The following is a 25,769-nucleotide window of genomic DNA, read 5'->3' as shown; positions in this document are numbered from 1 at the left end:
TTACCACTTGGCTGGTGACCATTTAACAAAGATATTGCTCAGTTCTTTTCTTCTTTCCACCTATCTACTAGGTGGAAAAACAGAAAATTTTTTCCAAGAGAGAAAGTTGAAGTTTCATAACATTTCTCACTCATCGAATTAAAATGTTCCTCCAGCGGCCCCTGGGTGACTCAGCTGGTTAAGCGTCTGCCATCAGCTCAGGTCATGATCCCAGGTCCTGGGATGGAGTCCTGCATTGGGCTCCTCGCTCAGCGGGGGAGCCTGCTTCTCCCTCTGACCCTATCCCCCACTTGTGCGTGCTCAGGCTCTCTCAAACAAATAAATAAAATTAAAAAAAAAAAAAAGGCGTTCCTCTAAATTTATTTTTAGGTTACCTTTTTTGGGGGGAGGGAAGCTGATAACCTCAATCCTAATACATTTTAGGATGTATTTGACTAAAATAGTTGAATTTCAGATTTTATGAGATATTAAGTCCGTTTTTTATCTTGCAGCAGAATCTGACTTCACATAGATATTTTATATGCATTTTTGTAATGGCTTTTGGTGATCATTTTATACATTTTAACTGTTACAACCTTTTTTCTTAAATAAAATAAAATGTACAAAAGGAAAATATACTTAGCCAAAAATGAAAGTACTCATAATTCCTTTACCTAGAAATACCACTGTTAACATTTTTGTTGTATATCCTGCATCTTTTTCTTCTAGTTCATACATCACAATTTTTTTTTTTTCCGAGAGAGAGGGATGGGGAGGGACAGAGAGAGAGGGAGAGAGAATCTTAAGCAGGCTCCACGTGCAACGTGGAGCCTGGCACAGGGCTTGTTCTCAAGACCCTGAGATCGTGACCACAGCTGAAATCAAGAGTCAGATACTAAACCAACTGAACCACCCAGGCACCCAACCATTAAATTTTTTTTTAAAGAAAAAGTAGATCATTTCATATGTGTTTATTTCTAATTTTTTCTATTTGTTAAGCATATTATGACATTTTCTCATGTTACTAGATCTTCTAGAACATAATTTTGTTGCCTACAAAGGATTCCATTGTGTTATCTTAGCATAGCAGTTTCGTTACTTACTGTTTCCTTCGTTCCCTTTGCATTTACATGATATAGATCCCATGCCCTTGTACAAGTAAGCCTATTAGAATTTTTATTTTTAACACAGGCTGTCCAAGATATTAGAGCCAGAGCAATTAAGCAAAGGAACACAAAGTGTTGGTTCATATTCATAGATGGATCACATCACTAAGGCTGTTAGTTAACTATTATTAATCTGAGTGACCCTGGATCGCCTTATGTTAGAGTTGGAGGGAATTAGTGAACATTTGTGAAAAAGAAACATCTTTTAGAAATGACACCAATAGGAAGTTATATAAATAATTCTGCCTCCAAGGAATGCATGGTAGGAAGAGAAGATGGGTTGAATATAAGTTCCTGGATGAGAAGTCCTCTTTACTTGTGTAGCTTGAGTCATTTTGAGACTCTAAACAGTACCGTGAAGTGGAAGAAACTCACATATTAAAAATAAAAGTCCGCATAAAACACAAATCCCCGTGTGCCAAAGACATAAGTACATGGTTGGCGACTATACACTTGATAGTTTGTTGAGGAATTATTGGAGTGAGCTAGAGGATGCTGTAAAGAAAACTTTGTTAGCAAGAGCCAAGAACAAACTTGTCAAGAGGTAGAGTGTGGGGAAGGTTTAAATCAGAGAATGTTGGAGAACTAAAGGTCAACCCACTTGTTCAATGAACTGATGAGGAGCCTTCTGGCAAGTCCAAGAAGTGGTGGGACTGGGCAGCAGAGAAGACAGGTGCTACACAAGCAAGTCCTGTAGGGGGACAAGAGTGCCTAAAGGAGAGCAGACAGAGGGAGGAGAAGAATGAGAGCAAGAACCAAAGAGAGGAAGAATCAAAATAGTGGCCCCCTGGCCAAGAAAGGCACTAAGGAGGGGCTGGAAATTGACTGGGACGAGCTGAGAGGCTGTCTACAGAGGCAGAAGAAGAGAGCTGCCATAGCATGTTCTTCCCCAAGACTAAGGGAGTGCCAACTTCTCAAACACAAGGATACTGTTTTCAAGGTACTTATGTACTGATTTATTTTCAAAATGTTTCTAGGCAAAGGTAGAGTAAGAAAGGATTCTTGGCTGAGCCTCACCCTCAGTTTTTGGAATATCAAATTTACTAGAATAGAGCGTTCTGGAGTTGCTTGCAGTGATAGTGCATCGTCACAGACCCTGGGCTTCCCTCCCAATAATGGGTTTTATAGATATGTCAAATAAAAATAACATGGGATTAGAAAAATAAAATATGCTTGTAAGCCCAGAAGTCTAATGTTTGATTTTCTTCTGGGCTTTTCCTGCTGGTGGTGGCTGCTTTCTGTTCTCTTCCAGAGTTCTAGTGGAAGGGTGCTGTCTTTTGTCTTTGACAGAATGTTGTTCCAGGTGTGCCTGTATTTTTACTGTAAATTTTTGTGGCGCTGCCTAAAATTTGTAATGAGGAAGCTGACTGGAAGATGTGAATTGCAACGGATCTGTTACAATACCAAGCCTGGGGCTTCTAGAACCATGAAAATCGGTAAGCATGAAACAAAGAAGTAAGCAAAATGTAAGCTTGGTCCGATTGTGGAATAGTGTGTTATATTTGTGTATAGTAATTTTAAACCACTTGTAAAGGAAAATTTTTGAATGGCTTTTTTTAATTGTCACTTTTACAGAAACATCACTGAGGGATTCAAAAAGCAAGGTAAGTAAAATTGTTTCTATATTTTCCAGCAACTTTTCACTCGGCAGCTTACCTCCATTATCAAAAACTAAACATTTTAAGAAACAAAAATATACCAATGGCTGTGCAAACTGAGAAGAAAGAGTTATTTGCCCATCACAAGCCACTCCACTTTTGACATGAGAGCAGCTACTATATGTGAATTTTTAGGCAGATTTATGATGCACTTATGACTTCATGGTTGAAGTTGATTTTTTATACCTTCCAAATTATAGAATAAATATTCCTTGAAAATAAGAGCAATGTTAACTCTCTGGCATTTCTTAAATATCCAAATCACTTAACTTTATACTCAAGATTTCCCAAGAAAATCAGAGAAGCCACTATGCGAGCTTGTATAGCAGTTAAGCATCCACATAAGAGAGAAAATCTGGGGTGTTTTTCTTCAAGATTCTTGAATATTATTACTTAACTTTGGCATCCCCAAGACTATATCCTCCATGTACTTCACTTAGTCATCGGCATACTGCCCATTAACAATGGAAACCATGTATATTGGATAAGAAAAATAAAATAATATTTCAATATAAGTAGCTTGAAAAAGATGAAAATAGTAAAAAAAAATACTTATTTCTGTTTTATGTTAATTACCTTCATCAAGAAGACTGCACTACCCCCCTATTGTGAAAATGTCTAATTTACAAGAATTCAAATATGAAACCAATTTTTGCTTTTAGTTTAGTTTTAATTAAACTAAAAGCTCTAAGCAAATACTTGAAGTCCCATCTAAATAGATCCCTCTCAAGCCGCTGATGCTCTTGACGAGGGAGTTGCCTGAACCATGTCTTCCAGCTGCTGCAGACCTCAGTGAGTGTTCACCCTGACGCCATTGAGAAAACTATAGAGGACATCATGGAACTGAAGAAAATTAACCCTGACATAAATCCACAGTAAGAATGCATTTATGCTGTTGTAAACACAGAACACGTGGCACGTTCTTAGTATTTCTGTAGCGCTGAGCTCGCTAGCATGCTCTCCCTCTCTCCCTGCCACAATCATCTTCAATATGTCTGGTTTTCAGATGAAGAATAAAGAAAAAAAGGTGCCTTTTTCATATTTGTAAATAGCAGCAACTCTCTAGTTCTGTTATGATTTATGCTTATGCTTCTGAGCTGCAGTAAGAAATCTGATGGATGCCCTGATATCAGAAGATGAAATCAAAGGAGCCCATTTATCAGCAGTGGCTCCGTGCGACACCTGTTTTAATTACACTAACAGTAAATGTTCACATTGTAAATGTGCCTAAGCTGATTCTGCTCCATCAAAAATATTCCTTCAGTTTATGACAGGCTGATAATCTTGGAGATGGTTCCTACTTGCTTGTCAAGAAGACTGGCATGTGTGGGAGGGAGAGATGGTTTTTATATGAAGACTTCAGAACTTTGTAATTTAGTCATCTCATATTGGAAATATTAAAATGCATTTGGCAATGTACATGACGTTTAAAATTAGCTTTATGTTTTCCCTTGGGTAGAAGAGTTTTTCAGTAAAATTTTGGGCTAAGGACATTGGGTAGAATAAATTCCGCAGGCAGATATATTTAGAGACAGTTTAGGTAGGTAACAAACTGTCTTTTAGATGTGCATAGGGGAGAACTTCGCATTATCGCTGAGAAAGGCTTTTAATTGCCAAAGACATGGAGCTGTAGTTGAAGAGACTTTCAGAGAGTGCTGCGTATAGGTCTGTCTCTTGGAGGGAGGGATTCTGGGCACTAGCAATTGGGGCTCATCACAAAACTCCATTTCCACGTGGTCTCCACAGCATTCTTCTGCAGACACTTCAGCTAATTAGCTGTCTTTTCCTTATTCAGTCATTAAGGGTGATTTAATTATACAGCAAATGTCTTTTTGAAGCCTCTGACATATATTTTATTTCTTTGGGAAGATGATAAGAAGGCAATTCATTTTAAATTAAGTTAAACCAAAAATTTAAGACTGCAGTTGGGCATGAAGGATATATTAGACCCACAATCATATTTGGAGATTGGATTCGATTTAACAGTAAATCTTTTTTGTCTCTTCTATGAAAGTTATGTGTTTCATTCAGAAGCATTTCCTTGTCATCTATTCTTTTGATTTCCTTTAGGGCAGAAAAAACCCTTATAGGCAGTAGACTGTGTCTTTACATCTCAATGTGGATTTCAGTGCTTTTTTTCTAGACTGACATGACAAAATGTAATTTTTTAAAATGAAATAATTTTCTGGAAAAAAATCAGGAAACAGAGAAGGCTAGGTGAAATGTTTTATAATTTATCAAGCTATTACTACCATTAACCACACTGATTTTTTTTTAAATTCCAGTGTAGTTAACATACAATGTTATATTAGTTTCAGATGCACAATATAGTGATGCAACACTTACACACATCACCTGGTGCTCATCATAACAAGTGCCCTCCTTCATACCCATCACCTGTTTCCCCCATTCCCCCAACGCACCTCCCCTCTGGTGACCATCAGTGTGTTCTCTATAGCTCAGAGTCTGTTTCTTGGTTTGCCTCTTTTTTTCCCCCCTTTGTTTTTGTTTTGTTTCTTAGATTCCACATGAGTAAAATCATATGGTATCTGTCTTTCTCTGACTGACTTATTTCACTTAGCATAATACTCTCTGGATCCATCCATGTTGTTGCAAAAAACAAGATTTCATTCTTTTTTATGACTAATATTCCATTGTGTATATATACACACACACCACATCTTCTTTATCCATTCACCTATCGATGGACACTTGGGCTGCTTCCATAATTTTTAACAATTTGTTTTAATTACATTTTTTTCAAAGTGCTGTTTATGCACTTGAAAAATTACTACGGTAAAAATGGAAAAAAAAATGGAATTGGCTCCTCTTGTTCCCTCCTGTTTTATTTCTCTTGCTCTCTTCCTTAAAGTCAACTCTCTTCTCAGTCCAATATTGATTCCCTGGGTGACCAGTGCCACTCTGCCCTTTTCCTAAATTTAAATATCTCATTTGTTTTTTTTAAGATTTTATTTATTTATTTGAGAGAGAGAATGAGAGATAGAGAGCATGAGAGGGAAGAGGGTCAGAGGGAGAAGCAGACTCCCTGCTGAGCAGGGAGCCCGATGTGGGACTCGATCCCGGGACTCCAGGATCATGACCTGAGCTGAAGGCAGTCGCCCAACCAACTGAGCCACCCAGGCGCCCTCTCATTTTGTTTTTTGGTAACAGTTAACTATAAGGACCATTTAACTGAACATTCAAGTTTTATTTAAGTTTAGTATTTGGGCTATCTGACCCTGTGCTCGATGTGTGGAATAGGTATACAATCCTAAAATGTATAATTCTCTATTACTCCCAGCGTTAGACTTAACCTCTAAATATCTCATTTTCTCCTTCAAAAAAAAAAAAAGATAGTCATGATTATAATAACCACCACAACAAAAATCCTCAAATGTAGTGTGAATTGGGAGTAGGAGCATATTGGACAGTACCTCTGAATGGAATCATATGAAATTGCCAATGTTCAACTATCTTGGAGAGCTACAAAAGTGAATGGCTATAAAGAAAGAACCGGAATACATAAATGTGAAATACTACCTTTATATTTAAAAATGCCATCAAACAAGTCCAGGAAAATAATTTACATGACAGTAGCTTGATAAAGTTGTTATGTGACTACTTGAAAAGACCCTATTTTATCTGCTATGTTGTAGGAGAGAAAAACAACACTGAAGTCACAGGAAGTAGTGATCCTCTGTATATCATGCTTGCTAAACTGTTTTCTGTTCTGGTGATCTGTTTTAAGGGGGCTGTTATTCAAACAGAATACATTCAGAGAAGACTGAGCGAGAGAGTAAAACATGTGAAACCCATGTCCCATGGAAGGGAACTGAAGAAATCCAGGATTTTTTTTTTTTTTTAACCCTGGAGATCAGACTAGAAGAAAGAATCACTATCTTAAAATAAGTAGTCATGACAGGGGAAAGTTGGAAATAAATTTGCTCAGAGAACAAAATTTGAACCACTTGGTAATAAGGAAAGCAAATTTTGTTTCAACACAAGAAAAAGCATTCAGACAAATAGAGCAGTCAGAATGGAATGAGAAACTTTATAAAGTGGTGAGTTCTTTCTCTTGGCTTTGCCTCATCTGTCAGGGATGCTCCCGAGCACAGATGTTTTTGTATTTGTTTTGTTATTGTTGTTTTGAAATTTTCCTTCCACTGTGCCCCTGAGAGCTAGCTGTCTCTCTCACACACATTATCACCTATATTTTCTACATCTTACTTAAGTCACCGGCAAAAAGAGCTTCCTTATTTTTTAAGCCGTATTGTTGCAACTTGGTTTAAGAAAAGGCCAGAACAAAAGGTAAATTTTAGCCAAGTTCTACAACTGTCCATATGGAGCTTCAGTAAAGAAACTGTACTTCCTCCACTCAAGTCAGAAGAGATTGTGAAACCAATGCAGGAAATGTTACATTCCTTTATTTTTCTCAGTAAACTAAATATGGTTCTTTGTCCACAAAAAGAAAAGAAAAACTGGGCTTCGATCAAATACATCCCGTACGAGCAATTTCCTCAACATTAAATAGATATGGAAATCCTATTGTGCACACATCAAGTGAACAAATGCCAAAATATATGCTCTGTTTTTCCTCATGTGTGTGTCTTCTGTTTTTGAACACCTTAGGTTGGGAATCTCTCTTCAGGCTTGCCTTCTGCAAATTGTTGGCTACAGAAACCTTATCGCAGATGTGGAAAAACTGCGCAGAGAACCCTATGATTCTGATAACCCCCAACATGAAGAAATGCTTTTGAAGGTTAGACCTCGAACACATTTCAGTGCTTTTCTTAGGGCAGCTAACCTCTGCCAAGCACCTGCTACATGCTAGACACTGCTCTGATGGGGAGGGTATAAAGCTGAATAAGACACAAGCGTGTAACTGGTTGGTAAAGCCTACTTTGCTTGCTGGTTCAGATGTACGAGGTAAATTCTTCTTTAGAAAATTCATGTGGGAAGCTAAATGTAAAGCCTTTTTTTTTTTAAAATCTGAGAGAGCATCAGAGGTGATTTCCATGAGTGCTCAGATTCTGGCTCAGGTTTAGGCTGCTTACCTGTATTGGAAGCCAGTAGGAGAAAAAGCATTTGTCAAAGAGTGACCTGGGATTTCCATTTATGACTTTTAATAGACATCAAAGATGATGAAGTTGGTTTCTGCTTCAGCAATAGCCCTCTTGGGAAATTACCTAAGATCTTATTGCTGATTATTTATTCATGTAACTTGGAGAGTATCAGAAGAGGAAGTTAAAGTTTATATCTGGTTTATTAAAACTGTTAGAAGAACAATATGCACTGGTAAATACTTCTTCTGGCTGTCAAAGCAAAACCTTAAAGATCTTACATGATCTGATGTGCATTATTAAACACCAATAAAACTTGACCCTCAAAACACTGAATTTGGAGTTTAAGAAATTAAGACCCAACCGTTAGAACTATTCATCTGGAATGTTTTTTAAATTCACTTCTGAAAATAAATGCTTTTGAGGATGAAGTGCTTCCTTGTCCTTTGCTGGAATACAAAGACACTAACAAAATTGGAAGGAAACATTTGTTTAGCTGCCTTAACTTTATCTTATTGAAAACTGTCAATAGGAGCTGTAATTTTGTGTGAAGGAGTGCTGTATTTTTGTGTAAAGGAGTGCATGCTTTTGTGTATGTAAATACTTACGCAGATGACTTGTCTCTGCTAATTAGTGCTATATCTGATATGAATCCCTAAAAATGAAAGAAGGCTCATTCTTAGCAGTAGTTTTTCTTCTTCCCTTTCTGCTCTGCTTAAATTTAGCTAACCTACTGGCTGAGCTTCCTTTCCTATTATTGCCTTTTTTTATCATATTTTCTGATAGAAGTAGTCAAGCTTAATTAAAATGACTTAAGGTGAGAACTAAGAGGTGAATGAAAGAGAAGTGGAAAAATTAACAGAGTGGCCACAGGCAGCTGAAGAATTCGTTAGAATGGCCATGACGCCTTCAGAATCAGTGACATCCAGGTGCCTGCTGTGCACCGTCTTAGCTGATCTTGTTGTATGGATGCTGCATATAGTGGGTTTTCAACAAATACAGGGAAAAGCATGAATTACTGTGGTTCATTAGATACTAGAAGTCAAGAACTTTTATGATATGCCTTTTATCTGTGGTTGTGATTTGAGTTTGTATGTGTTATTTTTTACTGGCACAGCTGTAAGAGGTAAGCAAGGTGATGGTTGGTATCTACAGCGAACTACAAGCATTTCAGTCCAGATTCTGATTCATAGAGCTAATAAATTATAAAGCCAGGACTGTCCATTACTGCCTTAAGCACTTTGAGGAAAGGCATCTTTTCTACCCTCAAGTGTCTTGCAATCTAATTGGGGAGATACTATGCATCTACAAAAATCACTAAATCTTATCCATAGACCGCCCTCAAAATAGCTCCTGAATGTTTCCCATGCCCACCACCTTATTCTAGCATTATCTCCAGCTTGGGCCATTATAATAGCCTTTTAATTCTGCCACTAAGTATTAGCTTCCTCCCTTCCATCTTCTAAAATACTGCTGGAGGGATTATCTAGTCATGTTATTCCTTAGGTTAAAAACTTTAGGTTCCCTGAATCTGACAGAAGAAATCCCATGCATGGCATTTTGGACCCTTTGCAATCTATTTTTCCAAGCTGTATCTCCTGTGTCCTCTATGCTCTGTCATTGACCCAGAATAGGCCGTGCCATCCCTTATGCCCAGGTATTTGCTCATGTGGTTCCCTCTATTACCTATTATTCTCACAGCAAAAGCCAGCACTTTTTTAAATCCTTACTCATTTGATTTTGAAATCTTCTCTAGTCTCCCCAAGAATACTTAGGAATGGGATCTCTTCTCTTCTTTAGTTTATTCAAATCCCAAGTATGATAATGAAATCAATAATAATAAAACATTGAGTATTTAGCACATGTTAATCATTACAGTAAATGTTTTACAGCATTATTTCATTTAACGGTCACAACCTTGTGGTGAGATTTTCGGGTGAGGAAAACGAGGCTGAGCAGTTAAGTACTGCCCAAGCTCACATAGTTAGAAAGGGCTCCACGCTACTGCACTACACCACTTCCCAGGGGAGAAATGCGTCTTGTTCCCATTTGTATTTCAAGAGGCTGGCCTGTGGTTTGTGCTTAACTGCCTGATCTTAGGCTGCTTCATCTTTAAAGTGGGTAGTAATACCCTTGCTACCCACTTCATAAATTGTTTAGAGCAAGAGCCAGCAAACTAAGGCCTGCGGGCCAAATCTGGCCTGCCACCCGTTTTCGTAAGTAAAGTTTTAGTGGAATATGTCCATTCATTGATGTATGTAAATACATGTGTATACCACCGTCTGTGGCTTCTTTTGTATTACAGTGGCAAAATTAAGTAATTGCAGCAGTGACCATTTGGCCACCAAAGCCTAAAATATTTACTATCTGGCCCTTTACAGGCAAACTTGGCCAATCCTTGATTTACAGACTTAGGTATTATATTGCCATTTTGTTTAAGTGCTTTCATTTATAAACATGGGAGATCATTATCAGTGCTTAGTCTTAAAATATAAAAAAATCTGGATTTTATGATCATTCAAGTATAGGGTGAGATGAAACTGAATAACATTACTTTATGTTCATATAGCACTGTCCATATGTTATTCATCAATATGTTATTCTACTAAACATTTGCTAACCACATTAATAATAAGGTGAAAATTTTAGGTGAAGTCATGTACTTAATAGAAAAAAATAGGAGCTCCTGGATGGCTCAGTCACTTGAGCATCCAACTCTTGATTTCGGCTTAGGTCATGATCTCAGGGTGATGGGATCGAGCCCCGCATTGGGCTCAGCACTGAGCGTGGAGCCTGCTGATGATTCTCTCTCTCCCTCTGTCCCTTCTTCCCCCCCCATCTAAAACAAAACAAAACCCAAAATTAAAAGATCCTCTCCTGATGGGAAGAGATAATTCCAAGGTGGCCTTGGTGTGAGGCTGCTTTTCCTTGAATGAATGGATAGACAAATGGCCTTGCCCTTGCTCTTCTGCAGCAGACCTGAGACAAGGGGAAATGTTGAAATAAGCTTGTGGTAAAGGCTCAGTGCAAAGAGCACAGTTAAACAGAGCGTAGGCCATGACGGATGACAGTCTGACACAGGGTACAGCTTCCACATCTGAAGCTTGTCATTTTCCACAGGAATCACCCTTTCTATCTCTGGTCTCCTGCCTGTAGCAGGTAACTCTGTAATAACTCCACCCCCACCAGCACAGTTTGGAGGGCTGAACTCCACAGAGCCCCCCATCAGAGGCCCGCCACCTTTGTTCAGGTTTCTGGTCAGCTCCATATATGCAACAAATGACCTCACCCTTCAGGGCCACCCTGCCTCCTCCCCTTACTTTTTCAGAGAAGAGCCTATCAGAGGAGAATCCAGTAGCTCATTCTTAAAGGAAATATACACATGGTAGCACTTCATAGAAGTACGTTAGCATAATCGACTTTCATTTTCTGAGAAAGTGGCCCTTATTAAAGCAGATAGGATTAAGCACTTAATTAAGAACACTTTTTAGCCATTGGTCTAGTCTGTCATGATACACAAAATTATTAAAATGGAATTTCTTTTTTAAGCATTATTCAAACTTTTACTCCCCTAAAGTATTCCCCTAATGAATGAGGTTTATAACCTAGCTATAGGAATGAAATGTTTGTTTTTGCCATTTCACTCCACTGTGTAAGGCCCTGAGATTCCTTTGAATTATTGACCAAATGAGTGTGATGAGCTTTACCAACTGTTTCCTTTCGTTCTTGTTTGTTTTTTTCATTGTGGCAGTAACCAAATCAGTTCCTAAAGAATTTTTATTTTTTATTTTTTAAATTTTATTTTATTATGTTATGTTAATCACCATACATTACATCATTAGTTTTTGATGTAGTGTTCCATGATTCATTGTTTGCATATAACACCCAGTTCTCCAATTACGTGCCTTCTTTAATACCCATCACCAGGCTAACCCATCCCCCCACCCCCCTCCCCTCTAGAACCCTCAGTTTGTTTCTCAGAGTCCATAGTCTCTCATGATTCCTTTCCCCCTCCAATTCCCCCCCCTTCATTTTTTCCCTTCCCTACTATCTTTTCTTTTTTTTTTTTTTTAAATATAATGTATTATTTGTTTTAGAGGCACAGGTCTGTGATTCAGCAGTCTCACACAATTCACAGCGCTCACCGTAGCACATACCCTCCCCAATGTCTATCACCCAGCCGCCCCATCCCTCCCACCCCCCAACACTCCAGCAACCCTCAGTTTGTTTCCTGAGATTAAGAATTCGTCATATCAGTGAGGTCATATGATACATGTCTTTCTCTGATTGACTTATTTCGCTCAGCATAACACCCTCCAGTTCTATCCACATCATTGCAAATGGCAAGATTTCATTCCTTTTGATGGCTGCAGAATATTCCATTGTGTGTGTGTGTGTGTGTGTGTGTGTGTGTGTGTGTGTGTGTGTGTATACACCCCACATCCTTATCCATTCATCTGTCGATGGACATCTGGGCTCTTTCCACAGTTTGGCTATTGTGGACATTGCTGCTATAAACATTGGGGTGCACATACCCCTTCGGATCACTATATTTGTATCTTTGGGGTAAATACCCAGTAGTGCAGTTGCTGGGTCGTAGGGTAGCTCTATTTTCAACTTTTTGAGGAACCTCCATACTGTTTTCCAGAGTGGTTGCACCAGCTTGCATTCCCACCAGCAGTGTAGGAGGGTTCCCATTTCTCTGCATCCCCGCCAACATCTGTCATTTCCTGACTGGTTAATTTTAGCCATTCTGACTGGTGTGAAGTGGTATCTCATTGAGGTGTTTTTTTTTTTTTTTTAAAGATTTTATTTATTTATTTGACAGAGAGAGAGAACACAAGTAGGCAGAGTGGCAGGCAGAGAGAGAGGGAAAAGCAGGCTCCCCACTGAGCAGGGAGCCTGATGCGGGGCTCGATCCCAGGACCCTGGGATCATGACCTGAGCCGAAGGCAGACACTTAACCGACTGAGCCACCCAGGTACCCCTCTCACTGAGGTTTTGATTTGGATTTCCCTGATGCTGAGTGATGTTGAGCACTTTTTCATGTGTCTGTTGGCCATTTGGATGTCTTCTTTGGAAAAATGTCTGTTCATGTCTTCTGCTCATTTCTTGATTGAGTTATTTGTTCTTTGGGTATTGAGTTTGATAAATTCTTTATAGATTTTGGATACTAGCCCTTTATCTGATAAAAGAGGCCTTTTTTCTCATTTTTTTATTGCTTCTCTGTTGAACTCAAACATTTTCTGTCCTAATGAATGTAGACCACTGGCAAATTCTCATATGCATAATAGAAAAAGAAATTTCTTATACTCATGTTTGCTATTTTGTTTTCAAGCATGACAGATTTACTTTCTTCCCTCTGAATTTTTTCTGTCACCCTTCAGATTGCATTTACTTGTTGAGCCACTAACATATTGCATCCTTTGAATTGTATCTTTTTTTTTTTTTTTGGTTAGTGTTTCCTGTCACTGAATGTTATGTTCTATATTGTGTCAGATGTGACAATTCACTATAAAGCAAGCTATTTCTGTATTACTATTCTCTGTAAGATTTAAAATCCATACATCATAGAATAAACAATTTAGAAGTTGAATTATGCCTGAAATAGTATTAAGAAAATTTTACATTTGTATTTGTCCCTGTCTGTAATAAAGATATATTATTAATAGTCTAAAAAATAAATTTGCTTATATGCCCATCTCTATTTGAAAGACTAGTTTGAGCATTATATATTTATGCAGCTGTGGGTCTCACTTTTTCTCAAGTAATAGTATGTGCTGAATCTGTCTTTCTATAGAAAACTCAGGATAATAGAACGAGCTCCTTAGGCAGTGAAGAGCATAGTGTTTGCAGTTTGTATTTGTCAATTAATATATACTGATTGGAATTAAAATTCTTTTAGGTAACTCTTAAAAATGATAATATATTTTGAGGTTTATTTATTCATGAACATCAATGATCCTCCTTTATCCAGCTATATGATGCTTGTTTATTCTCACCTCTGCTGCAGGTGAGAAATGAAACTCAAGTCAGTCCACTTTTCTTTTTGTTAATAATGCTGTAAAAATAATACATGGCCTCAAATTTTTCCTTGTTCACCCCTTACCTTCATTCTCTTACATATTTTTGAGGACCTTTTGTGGGAGATTATGCAGTTTTATTTTTATTAGAAATTAAAACAGAAAGATGTAAAACACTAAAATATACAAGTACACATTCCATAGCCTCCAGAGTAATGACATTATCACATGTCACGCAGCCTCTAGAAAATTCCACTATATACTCATGAGAAGATGAGAGGGAAAGGCAAATAACCTAGTTTTATTATGAAGTAGTTTTTACCTCCCAGGCCCTCTGAGAAGATCTTTGAGTTCCCTCCAGGGAGTCTTCAGACCATACTGTGAGAACTGCTGTCCAAATCATTGAAATATGATCAACTCTATATTCAGCTTTGTAAAACTCCTCCTAATAATGTAGTTTACAAAATCTACCATAGGAAAGAGTGTTTGTGTTTACACCAACATGCTAACTTTCTGTCTTGTCTTCCAGTTATGGAAATTCTTGAAGCCCAATACTCCATTGGAATCTCGGATTTCTAAGCAGTGGTGTGAAATTGGTTTCCAAGGTGATGATCCTAAAACAGATTTTCGAGGAATGGGACTTCTAGGCCTATACAATTTGCAGTAAGTAAAATGGAGAAGGGTCGAGTATTAAAAAGTGATGTCCTAGTCACATGGAAATGACAAAGTTGAGTTACTAGTTCCAAAAGCCACTTGGCAGAAAGCTCCAAGAAAACAGTGAAGTCCTCTGAAAGTCCTCTGAGAGATAACTCAGGTTCCTAAATTTTAAAAAGGTACTACCTCTCCCTTTTCTTTGGCAAACTTAATTGTGTTTTATAACCAGATCTCAAATGTTTTTATTTTTAATTCTGTATTATGAAAAAATTTAAGTAGATACAAAAACAAATAGAAAACTGTAAAGAACCCCCTTATACTGTCCAGGTTCAATAATTATCAAGATTTTGAAACACCTGCAACGCTTATTTTTTTTTTTTGGCATAAGTGTGTTAATGGAATCCTTTACTGTTTGTCATTTCGTCCTCACATTTCAGTATATAGCTCTAAAAACATCAACATTACCTTGTATTAACCACAGTGCCACTATCACATCTAACAAAATTACAGTGATTCCTTGGTGTCATCTGTATCCAGTCCGTATTAAAATTCCCCAGCTCTCTCAAAAATGTCTTCTTATGGCTGGTTTCTTCCAGTCCAGTTCCATACGAATATCTACACATTGCCCTTCGTTATTATGTCTCCCCCTCTCTGCCTTCCCCTTTTGCCCCCTCCCCAATGTCATAAACTTGTGCAAGACCCCAGGCCAGCTATCCTCTAAAATGTCCCATGGTCTGGATTTTCTGAAAATTGGAGGTATTCGGAAAGGCCCGAGTAGGTTCAGGTTGACATCTGAGGGTGGCCTGCAGTGTCCCCTTCTCAGTCCTGTGCTGAGAGGGATGGGAGGCGTCGCAGCCTGATGGCTCCATTGCCGAGTCCCCCATCAGCCATTTCATCCTTCAGTGATCTTTGCTGGACTTAATTAATTGCACAAAAAGGGCTTTTCCAATTCTGTGATTCCTCCCACAATTGTTGGCTGGAATTCTGTAAAGACTTGGTTTCCTTCATCAACTATGGTTATTTACTTTCTCTAACATACAGGCAGGACAGATGCTCGATTTTTCCATGTAGTTGCCAATTATCAAAGTGAGTTAGTGCCCCAAGGTCCCTCGTTAGTGACCAAAAAAATTTTTTTTTACTTTATTTTTTAAATAAACAATTAGGCCCTTACCTCTTTATTTATTTGTTTGAAAGAGAGAGAGAGAGAGCACACAAGCAGGGAGAGGAGCAGAGGGAGAGGGAGAAGCAGGCTCCCCACTGAGCAGGGAGCCCGATGTGGGACTTGATCCCAGGACCCTGGGATCATGACCTGAGCCGAAGGCAGATGCTTAACCAACTGAGCCACCCAGGCGCCCCTTAAATACCATTTTTAATTCATGGTTCTTATATGTTCATCATGATTCAAATAACTGTGTGCTCATTCTTTTTTTCATGTTTAAATTAATTCATATGGAGTCACTATTTTTCAAGCCAAAGGGAGTCCTTTTCAGTGGTTCTTTGCGATTTGACACCATCCTATTAGTTAGGATAGCTATGTATTTTAAAAAGAAATGAAGCCTGGGACGCCTGGGTGGCCAAGTCAGTTACGCGTCTGCCTTCAGCTCAGGTCATGATCGGGGTCCTGGGATCGAGCCCTGCTCAGGCTCCTTGCTCAGCAGAGAGCCTGCTTCTCCCTTGGCCTGCTGCTCCCCTTGTGTGCTCTCTCTCTCTCTCTCTCTCCCTGACAAATAAATAAATAAAATCTTCAAAAAAATAAAAATAAAAGAAACTAAGCCTTAGTCATTTTTGATATACCCCATTTTTCCTCTAGATGTTTGCCTTTATTTTAAATTTGGGACACTTAATAATCACCTATTCTTTTATGAAATGTTGTAAATACCACATTACATAACATGAATGAATGAAAAGTAAATTTTGAGGACAAAGATATTGTGACAAAGAAGTGGATAAAGGATGAGCTTTTGAATAAGTAGAGCTGAGAAAAAAAAATCTCTACCTCTGTCTCAATCTCAGTTTCACAAATGGAATGTCAAAAACAAGTCTTTACAACTTTTAGGAGAAAATCTTTCCGATATATAGGGAGGGATCCCTTAAAGACACAAAGAAAAAAAAGCACAAGTTATAAAACAAAAATCAATACATTTCACACATTAAAAATTTCTGTAAGATAATGGGTGCCTGGGTGGCTCAGTTGGTTGGACGACTGCCTTCGGCTCAGGTCATGGTCCTGGAGTCCCAGGATCAAGTCCCACATCGGGCTCCCTGCTCAGCGGGGACTCTGCTGCTCCCTCTGACCCTCCCCCCTCTCATGCTCTCTCTCAAATAAATAAATAAAAAATCTTTAAAAAAAATTTCTGTAAGATAAGCCACCATAAATAAAGTGAAAAGACAAGCCAAGTCTGACACTCACATAAATGATAAAGGATCCCTATCCGGTATATTATTCTCTATAAGGTTATTTGTCTTATTTGTTTGAAGACATTTTTAGATATGCTGGACCAAAAAATATGAACAGATAAGACACAAAAGACATCCAGGTTTTCTAGATGGCCAACAAAAGTATGAAGAGAGACTCAGTTTCATTAATAATCCTGGACATGTATATTAAAACTGCTGACTGTGGTTTGAAATTTTCTGAGAGAAAATTCAAGAGCTTGTTTCATGCTTCAGATTTATGTGGGAAATATATACATGTCAAATTAAATAACATATGCTAATGTTTTATTTTGTTACTATCTTTATGAAATACTTTTTGTGATGTATTTTATAAGGTATTTTTAAGGAATTTCATTGCCCTTTTTCCCTAGGGTAGAATTTTGCTTTTAGCACCGTATTTTCCATTCATCCAGAATTCAAATACCCGTGAATACTCTCCAAGAAAACTGCACTTGCAGTGCATCACCTCCCACCTCCTCTACTCTCTTCCTCTCTCTGTCCCTTGACTGTCACAGCCCTTCGGTATGTCCCTTCATCCAGGCTGCTTCTGCCTTCTGAGGGGCCTCATCCTGCCCCCTCGTCTATAACCCTTCTAACTACAAATATCCTTGGTTCCTTGGGGAATGGCAAAGTTCATAATTAAAATCTCAAACCGGGGCGCCTGGGTGGCTCAGTTGGTTAAGCGTCTGCCTTCGGCTCAGGTCATGATCCCGGGGTCCTGGGATCGAGTCCTGCATCGGGCTCCCTGCTCGGCGGGGAGTCTGCTTCTCCCTCTCACCCTCCCCCCCTCTCATGTGCTCTTCTCTCTCTCAAATAAAATAAAATCTTAAAAAAAAATAAATAAAATCCCAAACCTGTGGCACCTGGGAGGCTCAGTCGGTTAAGCGTCTGCCTTCAGCTCGGGTCATGATCCCGGGGTCCTGGGATCGAGCCCCACATGGGGCTCCCTGCTCAGCGGGGAGTCTCCCTCTTCTTCCTCTGCCTCTGCTGCTCCCCCCCACTTGTGCTCGCTCACTCTTCTCTTTCTGTCAAATAAATAAATAAAAATCTTTAAAAATAAAAAGATAAAATTTCAAACCCACTCGATACATTCCTAAATCTGTGTGGGTTTTACAACTACCCTATTACACTGTCATTATATTTGGAAAATCCTATCATGAAAAGCTGTCTGTTCTCTGGAAGAGCTGAACAAGTGGGAGTCTTCTGCTGGTGTCTACCTCTGAATGCAAAATGGCCTGAAACTGGATTAAAATGAATGCATCCAACAGGTATGGAGCTGTGGTTTTCTTTTCCCCCAACTGCAGGTATTTTGCAGAAAGGGACGCTGCAGCAGCTCAGCAGGTCCTCTCTGACTCTCTTCATCCAAAATGCAGGTAATTACTGAAAATAGAAGATGGCTTAGGTCAGAGGAACTTCTCCTCCACAGATATGTGAGAGATTCTCAGGAGCATCAACCCGCCAGAAGTGAGGCTTAAAGCTCTTTCACATGAGCACTTTGGACAGATACTGAATAGGAGGGTTAAAACTTCAGGTACTTATGACGGGATCCAGGATGTAAAGTGGCACCGTTCAAGTGAGATGAGTATTTAAAGGGACTGATAACATCGCTGGTGTCCAGAGGATTAAGGAGGTGGGCATATGGAAGGAGAAAGGCAGAGTCTGAAAGAAAGATTTCAGAGACAGAGGAGCACATGGAGGGGACAGAGGGGGGAATGGGAGCCATGAAGTCAGGGGCCAACTGAGAAAATCCAGACTGCTGAGGCTTTTTTATTTTCTTTGATAAAAATCTAGATTCTAAATATTTTGCATTTTCATTTAACTTCCTAATTTTTTTTTCTTTAACTGATTACATGAAGGGATATCACTAAAGAGGAAATAAGGTATTTCCTGTTTGCTTTTGTGTTTTGTTGCTTTTATTTCATTTTAGAATCAGTATGGGTAAGAATTTTTACAGAAATATAAATTCATGAAAATTTTTCAAAAAACATTTCCCAACTTTTTATCTATTATACTTCATTATATTTAGGTTGTGTTTTAGTGAAGGAAAACCAGATTAGACCAATCTAACAAAATATCAAAGAGCCCTTCTACAGCCACGGCTGTCCCTGATCAGAGAACCATGTTGAGCACTTCACCTGATGGCTGAACACGTCACCACACATGCTCTGACCTCATCTACTCCCCAGAGAGGGACATTTTATTTGGAAGTTTTGTTGCATAGAGCAGTTTTTCTCTTCTACTATATATTTCTAATTTCATTATTAAAAATAGTAGTTACTGTATATAAGGAGTTCTGCCATTTTGCAGTCATGCTTTTGTATCACTTTTTTCTCCTCAGCATGCCAAGTTCCTTGTTAGTGTTCATATTTAAAAAATCAACCCAAAATTTTATCATACCATTCTCAAAATTCAGAAACAGGTTAACTTTGCTCCCGCCACCTTACTATTATTCAAGCTTCATTTGGCTGAGGTTCATTAAATTACACTATACTTTCTAAATTTGTATTTATAATCTTTTATTTATAAGATTACATTTTCATTTTTTTACCTTTTCATTTGAGAAAAACAGTAAAATCATTTAGCTCTTTCTTGATTTTATATATATAAATATATAATAAATATATATAAACCTGGTTAAAATCAAGCTATTTTAATTTAATTTTTGACTGCATTTTCTGAATTGCATATTTCTGTAATGTAGAGACTCTGAACTTCCTCCAATTAAAATTATCTGGGGAGTCCATGTGTATAGTCCATACTATACTCATGATGTCTTCCTGGAAGAACATCAGAAAAACACATGAATCCTCCATGGTCATTGGGAAGTGAATATTTTTTTGATTAATCATTATAGGATGATAAATTTTAGCTGTGAGCCATTCTCAAAGCTAGGCTTTGTAGTTTTATTTCTTGTGTCAACCATCAGAGAGGATATATTTGATAGTTTATGTGTGAATACTCTTATTTAAGAAGAGACTACTGTGTGTGTGTGTGTGTGTGTGTGTGTGTGTGTGTAGGCTTATAGATAAAGCCACCATGCTTTGTTCCTCAAGCCACCATAAAATTGAGTAGTATTTGAACTTCAAATATTAATCACTTCATATTGATGGTAAATGTTAGTAAACACAAATGAGAATGTTTTGAAAATGCTACTATCCTTCACCAATGTCTAAAGTAAGTATATATTGACCACTTGTGTTAGCAGCGTAGGTTCTGTCAGGCCCTGAATACCTCAGGTGCTGAGCAGCAATGTATACTAAGGAAGCTCTCTCCTGTCTACCCAACAGCAAGCATGAAACACATTGCTGTATTGCTCTTGTAAACCTCCATCTCTTAAGTCCTAGAGTAGCCTGAGGGACATAAGTACGTTCGAGTTTAAGAGAATTTTGCAACAAGTTTGTTGTTGTCACTGTTGTTGTGTGTTTCTTGAAAAAAGGGATTCGTTCTCTTTGGTCCAGGATATCCTGTAAGTGATTAAATGAGTGGAGGTCATTTGGCCTTTTCTTTTATTTCCAATGCAGAAAAAGACTTCACTTAACAAGTACTGAGACACTATGTATTTTTAAAGCTTTGTTAAGAGAAAATATATGCTTATAAATCTGTTTATTTGAAGTTTCTTAAATTTCATCCCTAACTCAGTTTAGTTCAGATATGAGTCTTCTAAGTAAAAATCTAATGCCTTTTTGGCTGGTTAGTCGGCTGGTTTGTGGGCAGTTACACTTTAAAAAGAGGTGGCATATTTTAACATGAATGAAAGGCAGGGCTCTAAATAATCCCATTCCTGAGCTCCACGTCAATTTTACTGTGGATTTTTAATTGATAAGATTTAAATTGATTAGTGTTTGAGAACTGAGTTACAGACATCTCTGCATCTAGTCAATAGTTTTAATATACACATTAAAAGAGAAAAGTACCAATTAGAGATTAAATTTTTTTTCTTTATTCATTCATTCAGCAAATTCAGCAAAGCGGAATGGGAGAGGAAAAGGACGGATAAAGCAATTGGGTGAGTGTGGGATTTCCTACATAAAGGCTGTCAACCAGAACCAGGACCAGGGAAAAAATGCCCTAGGAGCACGGTAAAGGATGACAAAGATGAAGAATGTCCTGCTGGAAATACATAATCCAGCTGAACTTTTAAAAGAATCTGTTTACATGTTTTTGGATCTATTTGGGTGATTCTATGGTGCTGCTTTGCTTTGACCAGCTGACAATCTTTACAAAGTTATAACTATATGGAAACGATTTTCAGAAATCATCATTTAGAGTTACATTTGGTAGAGGGTAGGGTGGCTCCGTTGGTGAGGCATCCGACTCTTGATCTCAGCTCCGCTCTGGATCTCAGGGTTACGAGTTCAGGCCCTGCATTGTGCTCCATGCTGGGTGTGGAGCCTATTTAAAAAAGATAATAGTAAGTGTAGGGGCGCCTGGGTGGCCCTTACCTGAGGAGACAGATCCATAAATATGTCGCTAAGGCTGATGTCTAAGAGTCGACTGCCTATGTTTTCTTCTAGGTTTATGGTATCAGGTCTCACATTTGAGTCTTAAATTCATTTTGAGTTTATTTTTGTGTAGGGTGTAAGAAAGTGGTCTAGGGGGGCGCCTGGGTGGCTCAGTCGTTAAGCGTCTGCCTTCGGCTCAGGTCATGGTCCCAGGGTCCTGGGATCGAGCCCCGCGTCGGGCTCCCTGCTCCGTGGGAAGCCCGCTTCTCCCTCTCCCACTCCCCCTGCTTGTGTTCCCTCTCTCACTGTGTCTCTCTCTGTCAAATAAATAAATAAAATCTTTAAAAAATAATAATATAAATAAATAAATAATAAGTGTATCTGGTAGGGTTTTTTTTAAGGATTTTTATCAAGTATCAGACTACTAGATTATAAATTTACTTTATTAGTTCTTTTAATGCCCCATTTCATTCAAAAATATTTCTGAATGGAGAACTCCTTTTCTTTATGTGCTGGATTTATATTACCCACAGACTTAAGACCTCAATTCCATTTAATTTTTGGTAGCCAGGTAGAAAAGGAACTAGGAAATATACCGTGAGTGTCAAGATACTTAAATTTTGCCTCATTTTTTTTAAAAGTAATATGACTTATTATGGAAAATATACAAAATACAGGAAAGGAAACAAAAAAATCACCCCTATATTATTCCTCTAACGTAGCACAGTGATATTTGGTGGCACTTCATTCTTGCCCTCTTTTTGGGCACATGTGTGAGCATATAATAAAGCTTGTTTCATACATAATGTTTCTAACTTAAATAGTCTTTAGGAATACAGTATTTATTGGCTGTAATATGAGATTGCCATAATTTATTTCACCAGTCATCTTTTTTTAGAATATCTGAATAGTTCCCATGTCTTTGCCATTATAAATACTGCTATAATGAGTATCCTTGAGTATAAAGCTCTTTGTTTCTGATTTTTTTCTCTCATATATTTGGGAATGGAATTACCAAATCAAAGCATATGGACTCTTAATTCCCTTGGTTACATTCCTGGCATTTTCTAGTAAGTTACAACATTCAGGGTAAAGATTGGGTAGAAAGGGAACGGCAACCTGCCAGTCTGATAATTTAACAGCAATTTAAAAATTAGGTTATTTTTAAATGCTTATGTGACATGCAGTTGGCTTTGTGGTTTGCACTTTGCAGGTACTCATTTGCAATTGTGGGCATCAATATAACTGATCTGGCATATAATCTACTGGTGAGCGGAGCTCTAAAAACCCACTTCTACAACATCGCCCCAGAAGCTCCAACACTGTCTCATTTCCAGCAAACATTCTGTAAGTGTCCTATTGCTGAATTATCAATACAGTTACCATGGAACATTCTATGCAAGGGGCAAAGCTGAGAGATCTTTGCAATTTGGCTGCTTTGGGATCTTTGAACTTCCCCTTTGGTTTTGATTTTGTTGTTGTTTTCTCATTCAGAAACCTCGAGTAATATTTTCATGCATTGTGGATTTTTCTCTTTCCCAGCTCTTGCATAATATCCACTGTATCAACTTCTGGTCTGGGTATCTCTCTCCCTCTGACGCAGCATGGTATAGCACTTGAGAGTGCAGGTTCGGAAGACAGCCCGAGTTGATTCCCAGATCTATGTTTACCAACCCCTCTAAGCCTTGGTTATGTCAGATATAAGATGAGTCCTTTCATCATAGAGTTGCTATGAAGATAAAGTGAGATCATGGATAAAAAGTTCTAACTAGCTCGCTCCCTAGTTAGTGTTCAGTGAACATTAGAAAGAGGAGATGTCGGTTTAGTGGGTGGTGCTGATGGCAGTGGAGTTCAATGGCATTATCTCCCTGCCACCAGTAGTACTGCTACAGAAGGAAGTACTAATGAGGGGCATCCTTTGGGTTTGCAGTTATACTGAGGTTTCAGAAGATAAAAACCAAGACTATTTGACAGAGTCCTGGGACAGTATTTTCTATTCTTAGAGATAGAATCCTAAAATCTGAATGTCATTGTGACCCTTGTGGGCCAGACACAAACTGGTTTGGAGGAACATGGAAAGATGTTCCAAGTCACTAAGTACTCCAGGCAATTTAAAGGAGAAATGTCATTTAAACCATTTAAACCATGCTTACTGCTCTGAGGGCCTTGTACCCAGGCTTTCTTAGAAATTTTCTAAGAAAATTTCAAAGTTTTTCTTCTCTTTTAAACTTTTTTTCAGCTCTTCCCTTCTGTTAATTTGCTGAGCAGGTCTGCCACTCTAACTATGGTTAAGACACAGCTGTTCATCCCAAATCCACTCTGGGGAATACTGTTCCCCCCTTCATTTTTACAATGTGACAGAGTTAACAGCAATCTCTTTTATTTAAACTCCTAAGTTAATAGTGATTATGTCATCTAGGATTTTGTCTTTTTTAGTGTCTGCCTAATCAGGACTTCTGGTTAGAGGTGGCATAATTAAGGCATGCATTATGCTCCTTTTGAAACTTCACTCAAGTTAACATAAAAGGATTTCTCCAAGAAAGCATAAACCCACAAGGACAGGAAAAATCAGGAACGAGGCAGGAAAGACCTCATTTTGGAAGCTGTAAAACAGGTGACGTAATAACTGATTTAGTAAGTCCTGAGGAAGCAAATCCCAAATAGGTAGTGTGGAAAAGTAAGAAGCAACCTGATTTATTCCACGGGACCTCCCAGAAGGTTCAGGAATTGGCAGCATTAGGTGTCTCTGGAAATAGGGGTGAAGGCAGGATCAAAAACAGCAAGACTGCTTGAAAATATGTTAAGAAACTCTTAGAGGCCCAAATCCCCTTCCCTAGGACACAGCTTCTGTCCTTCCCTGCCCCCCAGGAGAGGCTGGTGGATTATTCTCTAGAGAGTTAAAAATAAAGTGTCTCTGGTCTGATGAGAATCGGGTACAGCTGCTGGCAAACCACACTAACAGTGATGATGGGGACTGAGTCATGCAGGCGGCTTCTCCTTCCTCTCCTTCCATTCCTCTAACCTTGGCAGCCAGTCACGAGATTGACAGGGCCTTCTCTGGGTTACCAAAACAGCCCGACAGAAAACTGCTGGAGATGCTGACCTCTGGGCTTCCCCAGTGAAACAACCCAGCCATAGCACTCTACAGTCATGCTCACTCTCAAAAAGCCCTACTTAATGCCCAGAGCTTCCAATAAGCTTTTAGTCCCTGGCTTTTTATTTAGAAAAAATATTAAGACAGCCAAGGATTATCAGATGTCTTAGCGTTAAAAACATGTCCTCAAATTCTTTGACACTCCTTCCGTTAAGAGCTAGGGTTTATTTGTTCCTCTTACCCCTTGAATCTGGGCTGACCAGTTGGTTGGCCAGTAGAATATAGCAGAATTGACACTATGTGACTTCCAAAACTATACTAGAAGAGGTTTTTGCCTGGTTCTCAGGGACCGAGCTGCTTTTGAAGGCATGAGCCCCATGTAACGGATCTGATCTCTACATGCTGTGAGGAAGTCTAGGATATATAGCGTAGCCATATGTAGGTGATCTCACTGACAGCTCCAGATGAGGTCCCAGCTGATAGCTAGTGTCCCCACAAACATGTGAATGAAGATACCTCCAAGTGATTCATACCAGCAGCTATCAAGTCACCACACCCCTCAGGTCTTCAGACATTGAGTGGGGACTCCAGTTGAGACTCTAGACATTGTGGAACAATCCCTCCTATGCCCTTTCTGAATTCCTAATCCACTGAATTCATGAGTGTATTAAAATGGTTGTTTTAAGCCACTGGATTTTGGAATAATTTCATTAGCAGTACTAGATAACAAGAACAGTAATGAAAGCCTCAAGCATGAAACAGAATCCAAACAAGCAGAAATAAAGCCACTAGAAGGAAATAGAAACTATGCAGGGAGAGAAAAACTTTAAAGCTATGTATCATTAGTATCCCCAAGGAATTAAGACAATTGTAATTATAAAACAAGAACAAGGTGCTACAGAAAGAACATTCAGAAGACAAAAGAGTGCTCTTAGAAATTAAAAATCAAATAGCAAAAATGAAACACCGAAAAGGATTAGAAGATAAAGCTGAAAACACTCCCATAAAGTAGAACAAGAAGTATAGATGAAAAATAGAAAATAAAAGTCAAGATATTAAAGGACCATTTTAGAAGTCATATATGAAAATGGAATTTCCAGAAAAAGAACAATGACACTAAAGGGAGGGAATCAAAGAAGTAAATCAAGAAAAATTTCCAGAACTAAAGGAAGAGTTTTCATATTTAAGCTAGTAAGCACCAGCATAATAGATTAAAATAGATTCACACCAAGGTCTATATCACTATGAAATTTTATG

General features: G+C 38.5%; 1 protein-coding gene across 1 annotated transcript in view; it reads left to right on the top strand.

Annotated features, from left to right (window-relative positions):
* Window positions 1-2,436: 2,436 nt before the first annotated feature.
* The window catches only part of ELMOD1 (ELMO domain containing 1), a 30,046-nt gene continuing 6,713 nt past the window's right edge, over window positions 2,437-25,769 (top strand). Inside the window, exons 1-9 of the mRNA XM_028105920.2 lie at window positions 2,437-2,581; window positions 2,721-2,749; window positions 3,581-3,678; window positions 7,433-7,562; window positions 14,416-14,549; window positions 18,281-18,349; window positions 18,833-18,856; window positions 20,932-20,982; window positions 22,632-22,765. Of these exons, the coding sequence (XP_027961721.2) occupies window positions 2,437-2,581; window positions 2,721-2,749; window positions 3,581-3,678; window positions 7,433-7,562; window positions 14,416-14,549; window positions 18,281-18,349; window positions 18,833-18,856; window positions 20,932-20,982; window positions 22,632-22,765 (814 nt within the window). The remainder of the gene's footprint in view (window positions 2,582-2,720; window positions 2,750-3,580; window positions 3,679-7,432; window positions 7,563-14,415; window positions 14,550-18,280; window positions 18,350-18,832; window positions 18,857-20,931; window positions 20,983-22,631; window positions 22,766-25,769) is intronic.

Source organism: Eumetopias jubatus, unplaced genomic scaffold (genome assembly GCF_037043125.1).
Source record: "Eumetopias jubatus isolate StellerSeaLion01/CBP00866 unplaced genomic scaffold, mEumJub1_p1.0 scaffold_13, whole genome shotgun sequence".
Lineage (NCBI taxonomy): Eukaryota > Metazoa > Chordata > Mammalia > Carnivora > Otariidae > Eumetopias > Eumetopias jubatus.
The sequence above is the reverse complement of the archived record's forward strand: the minus strand, read 5'-3'. Positions and strand labels throughout refer to the sequence as shown.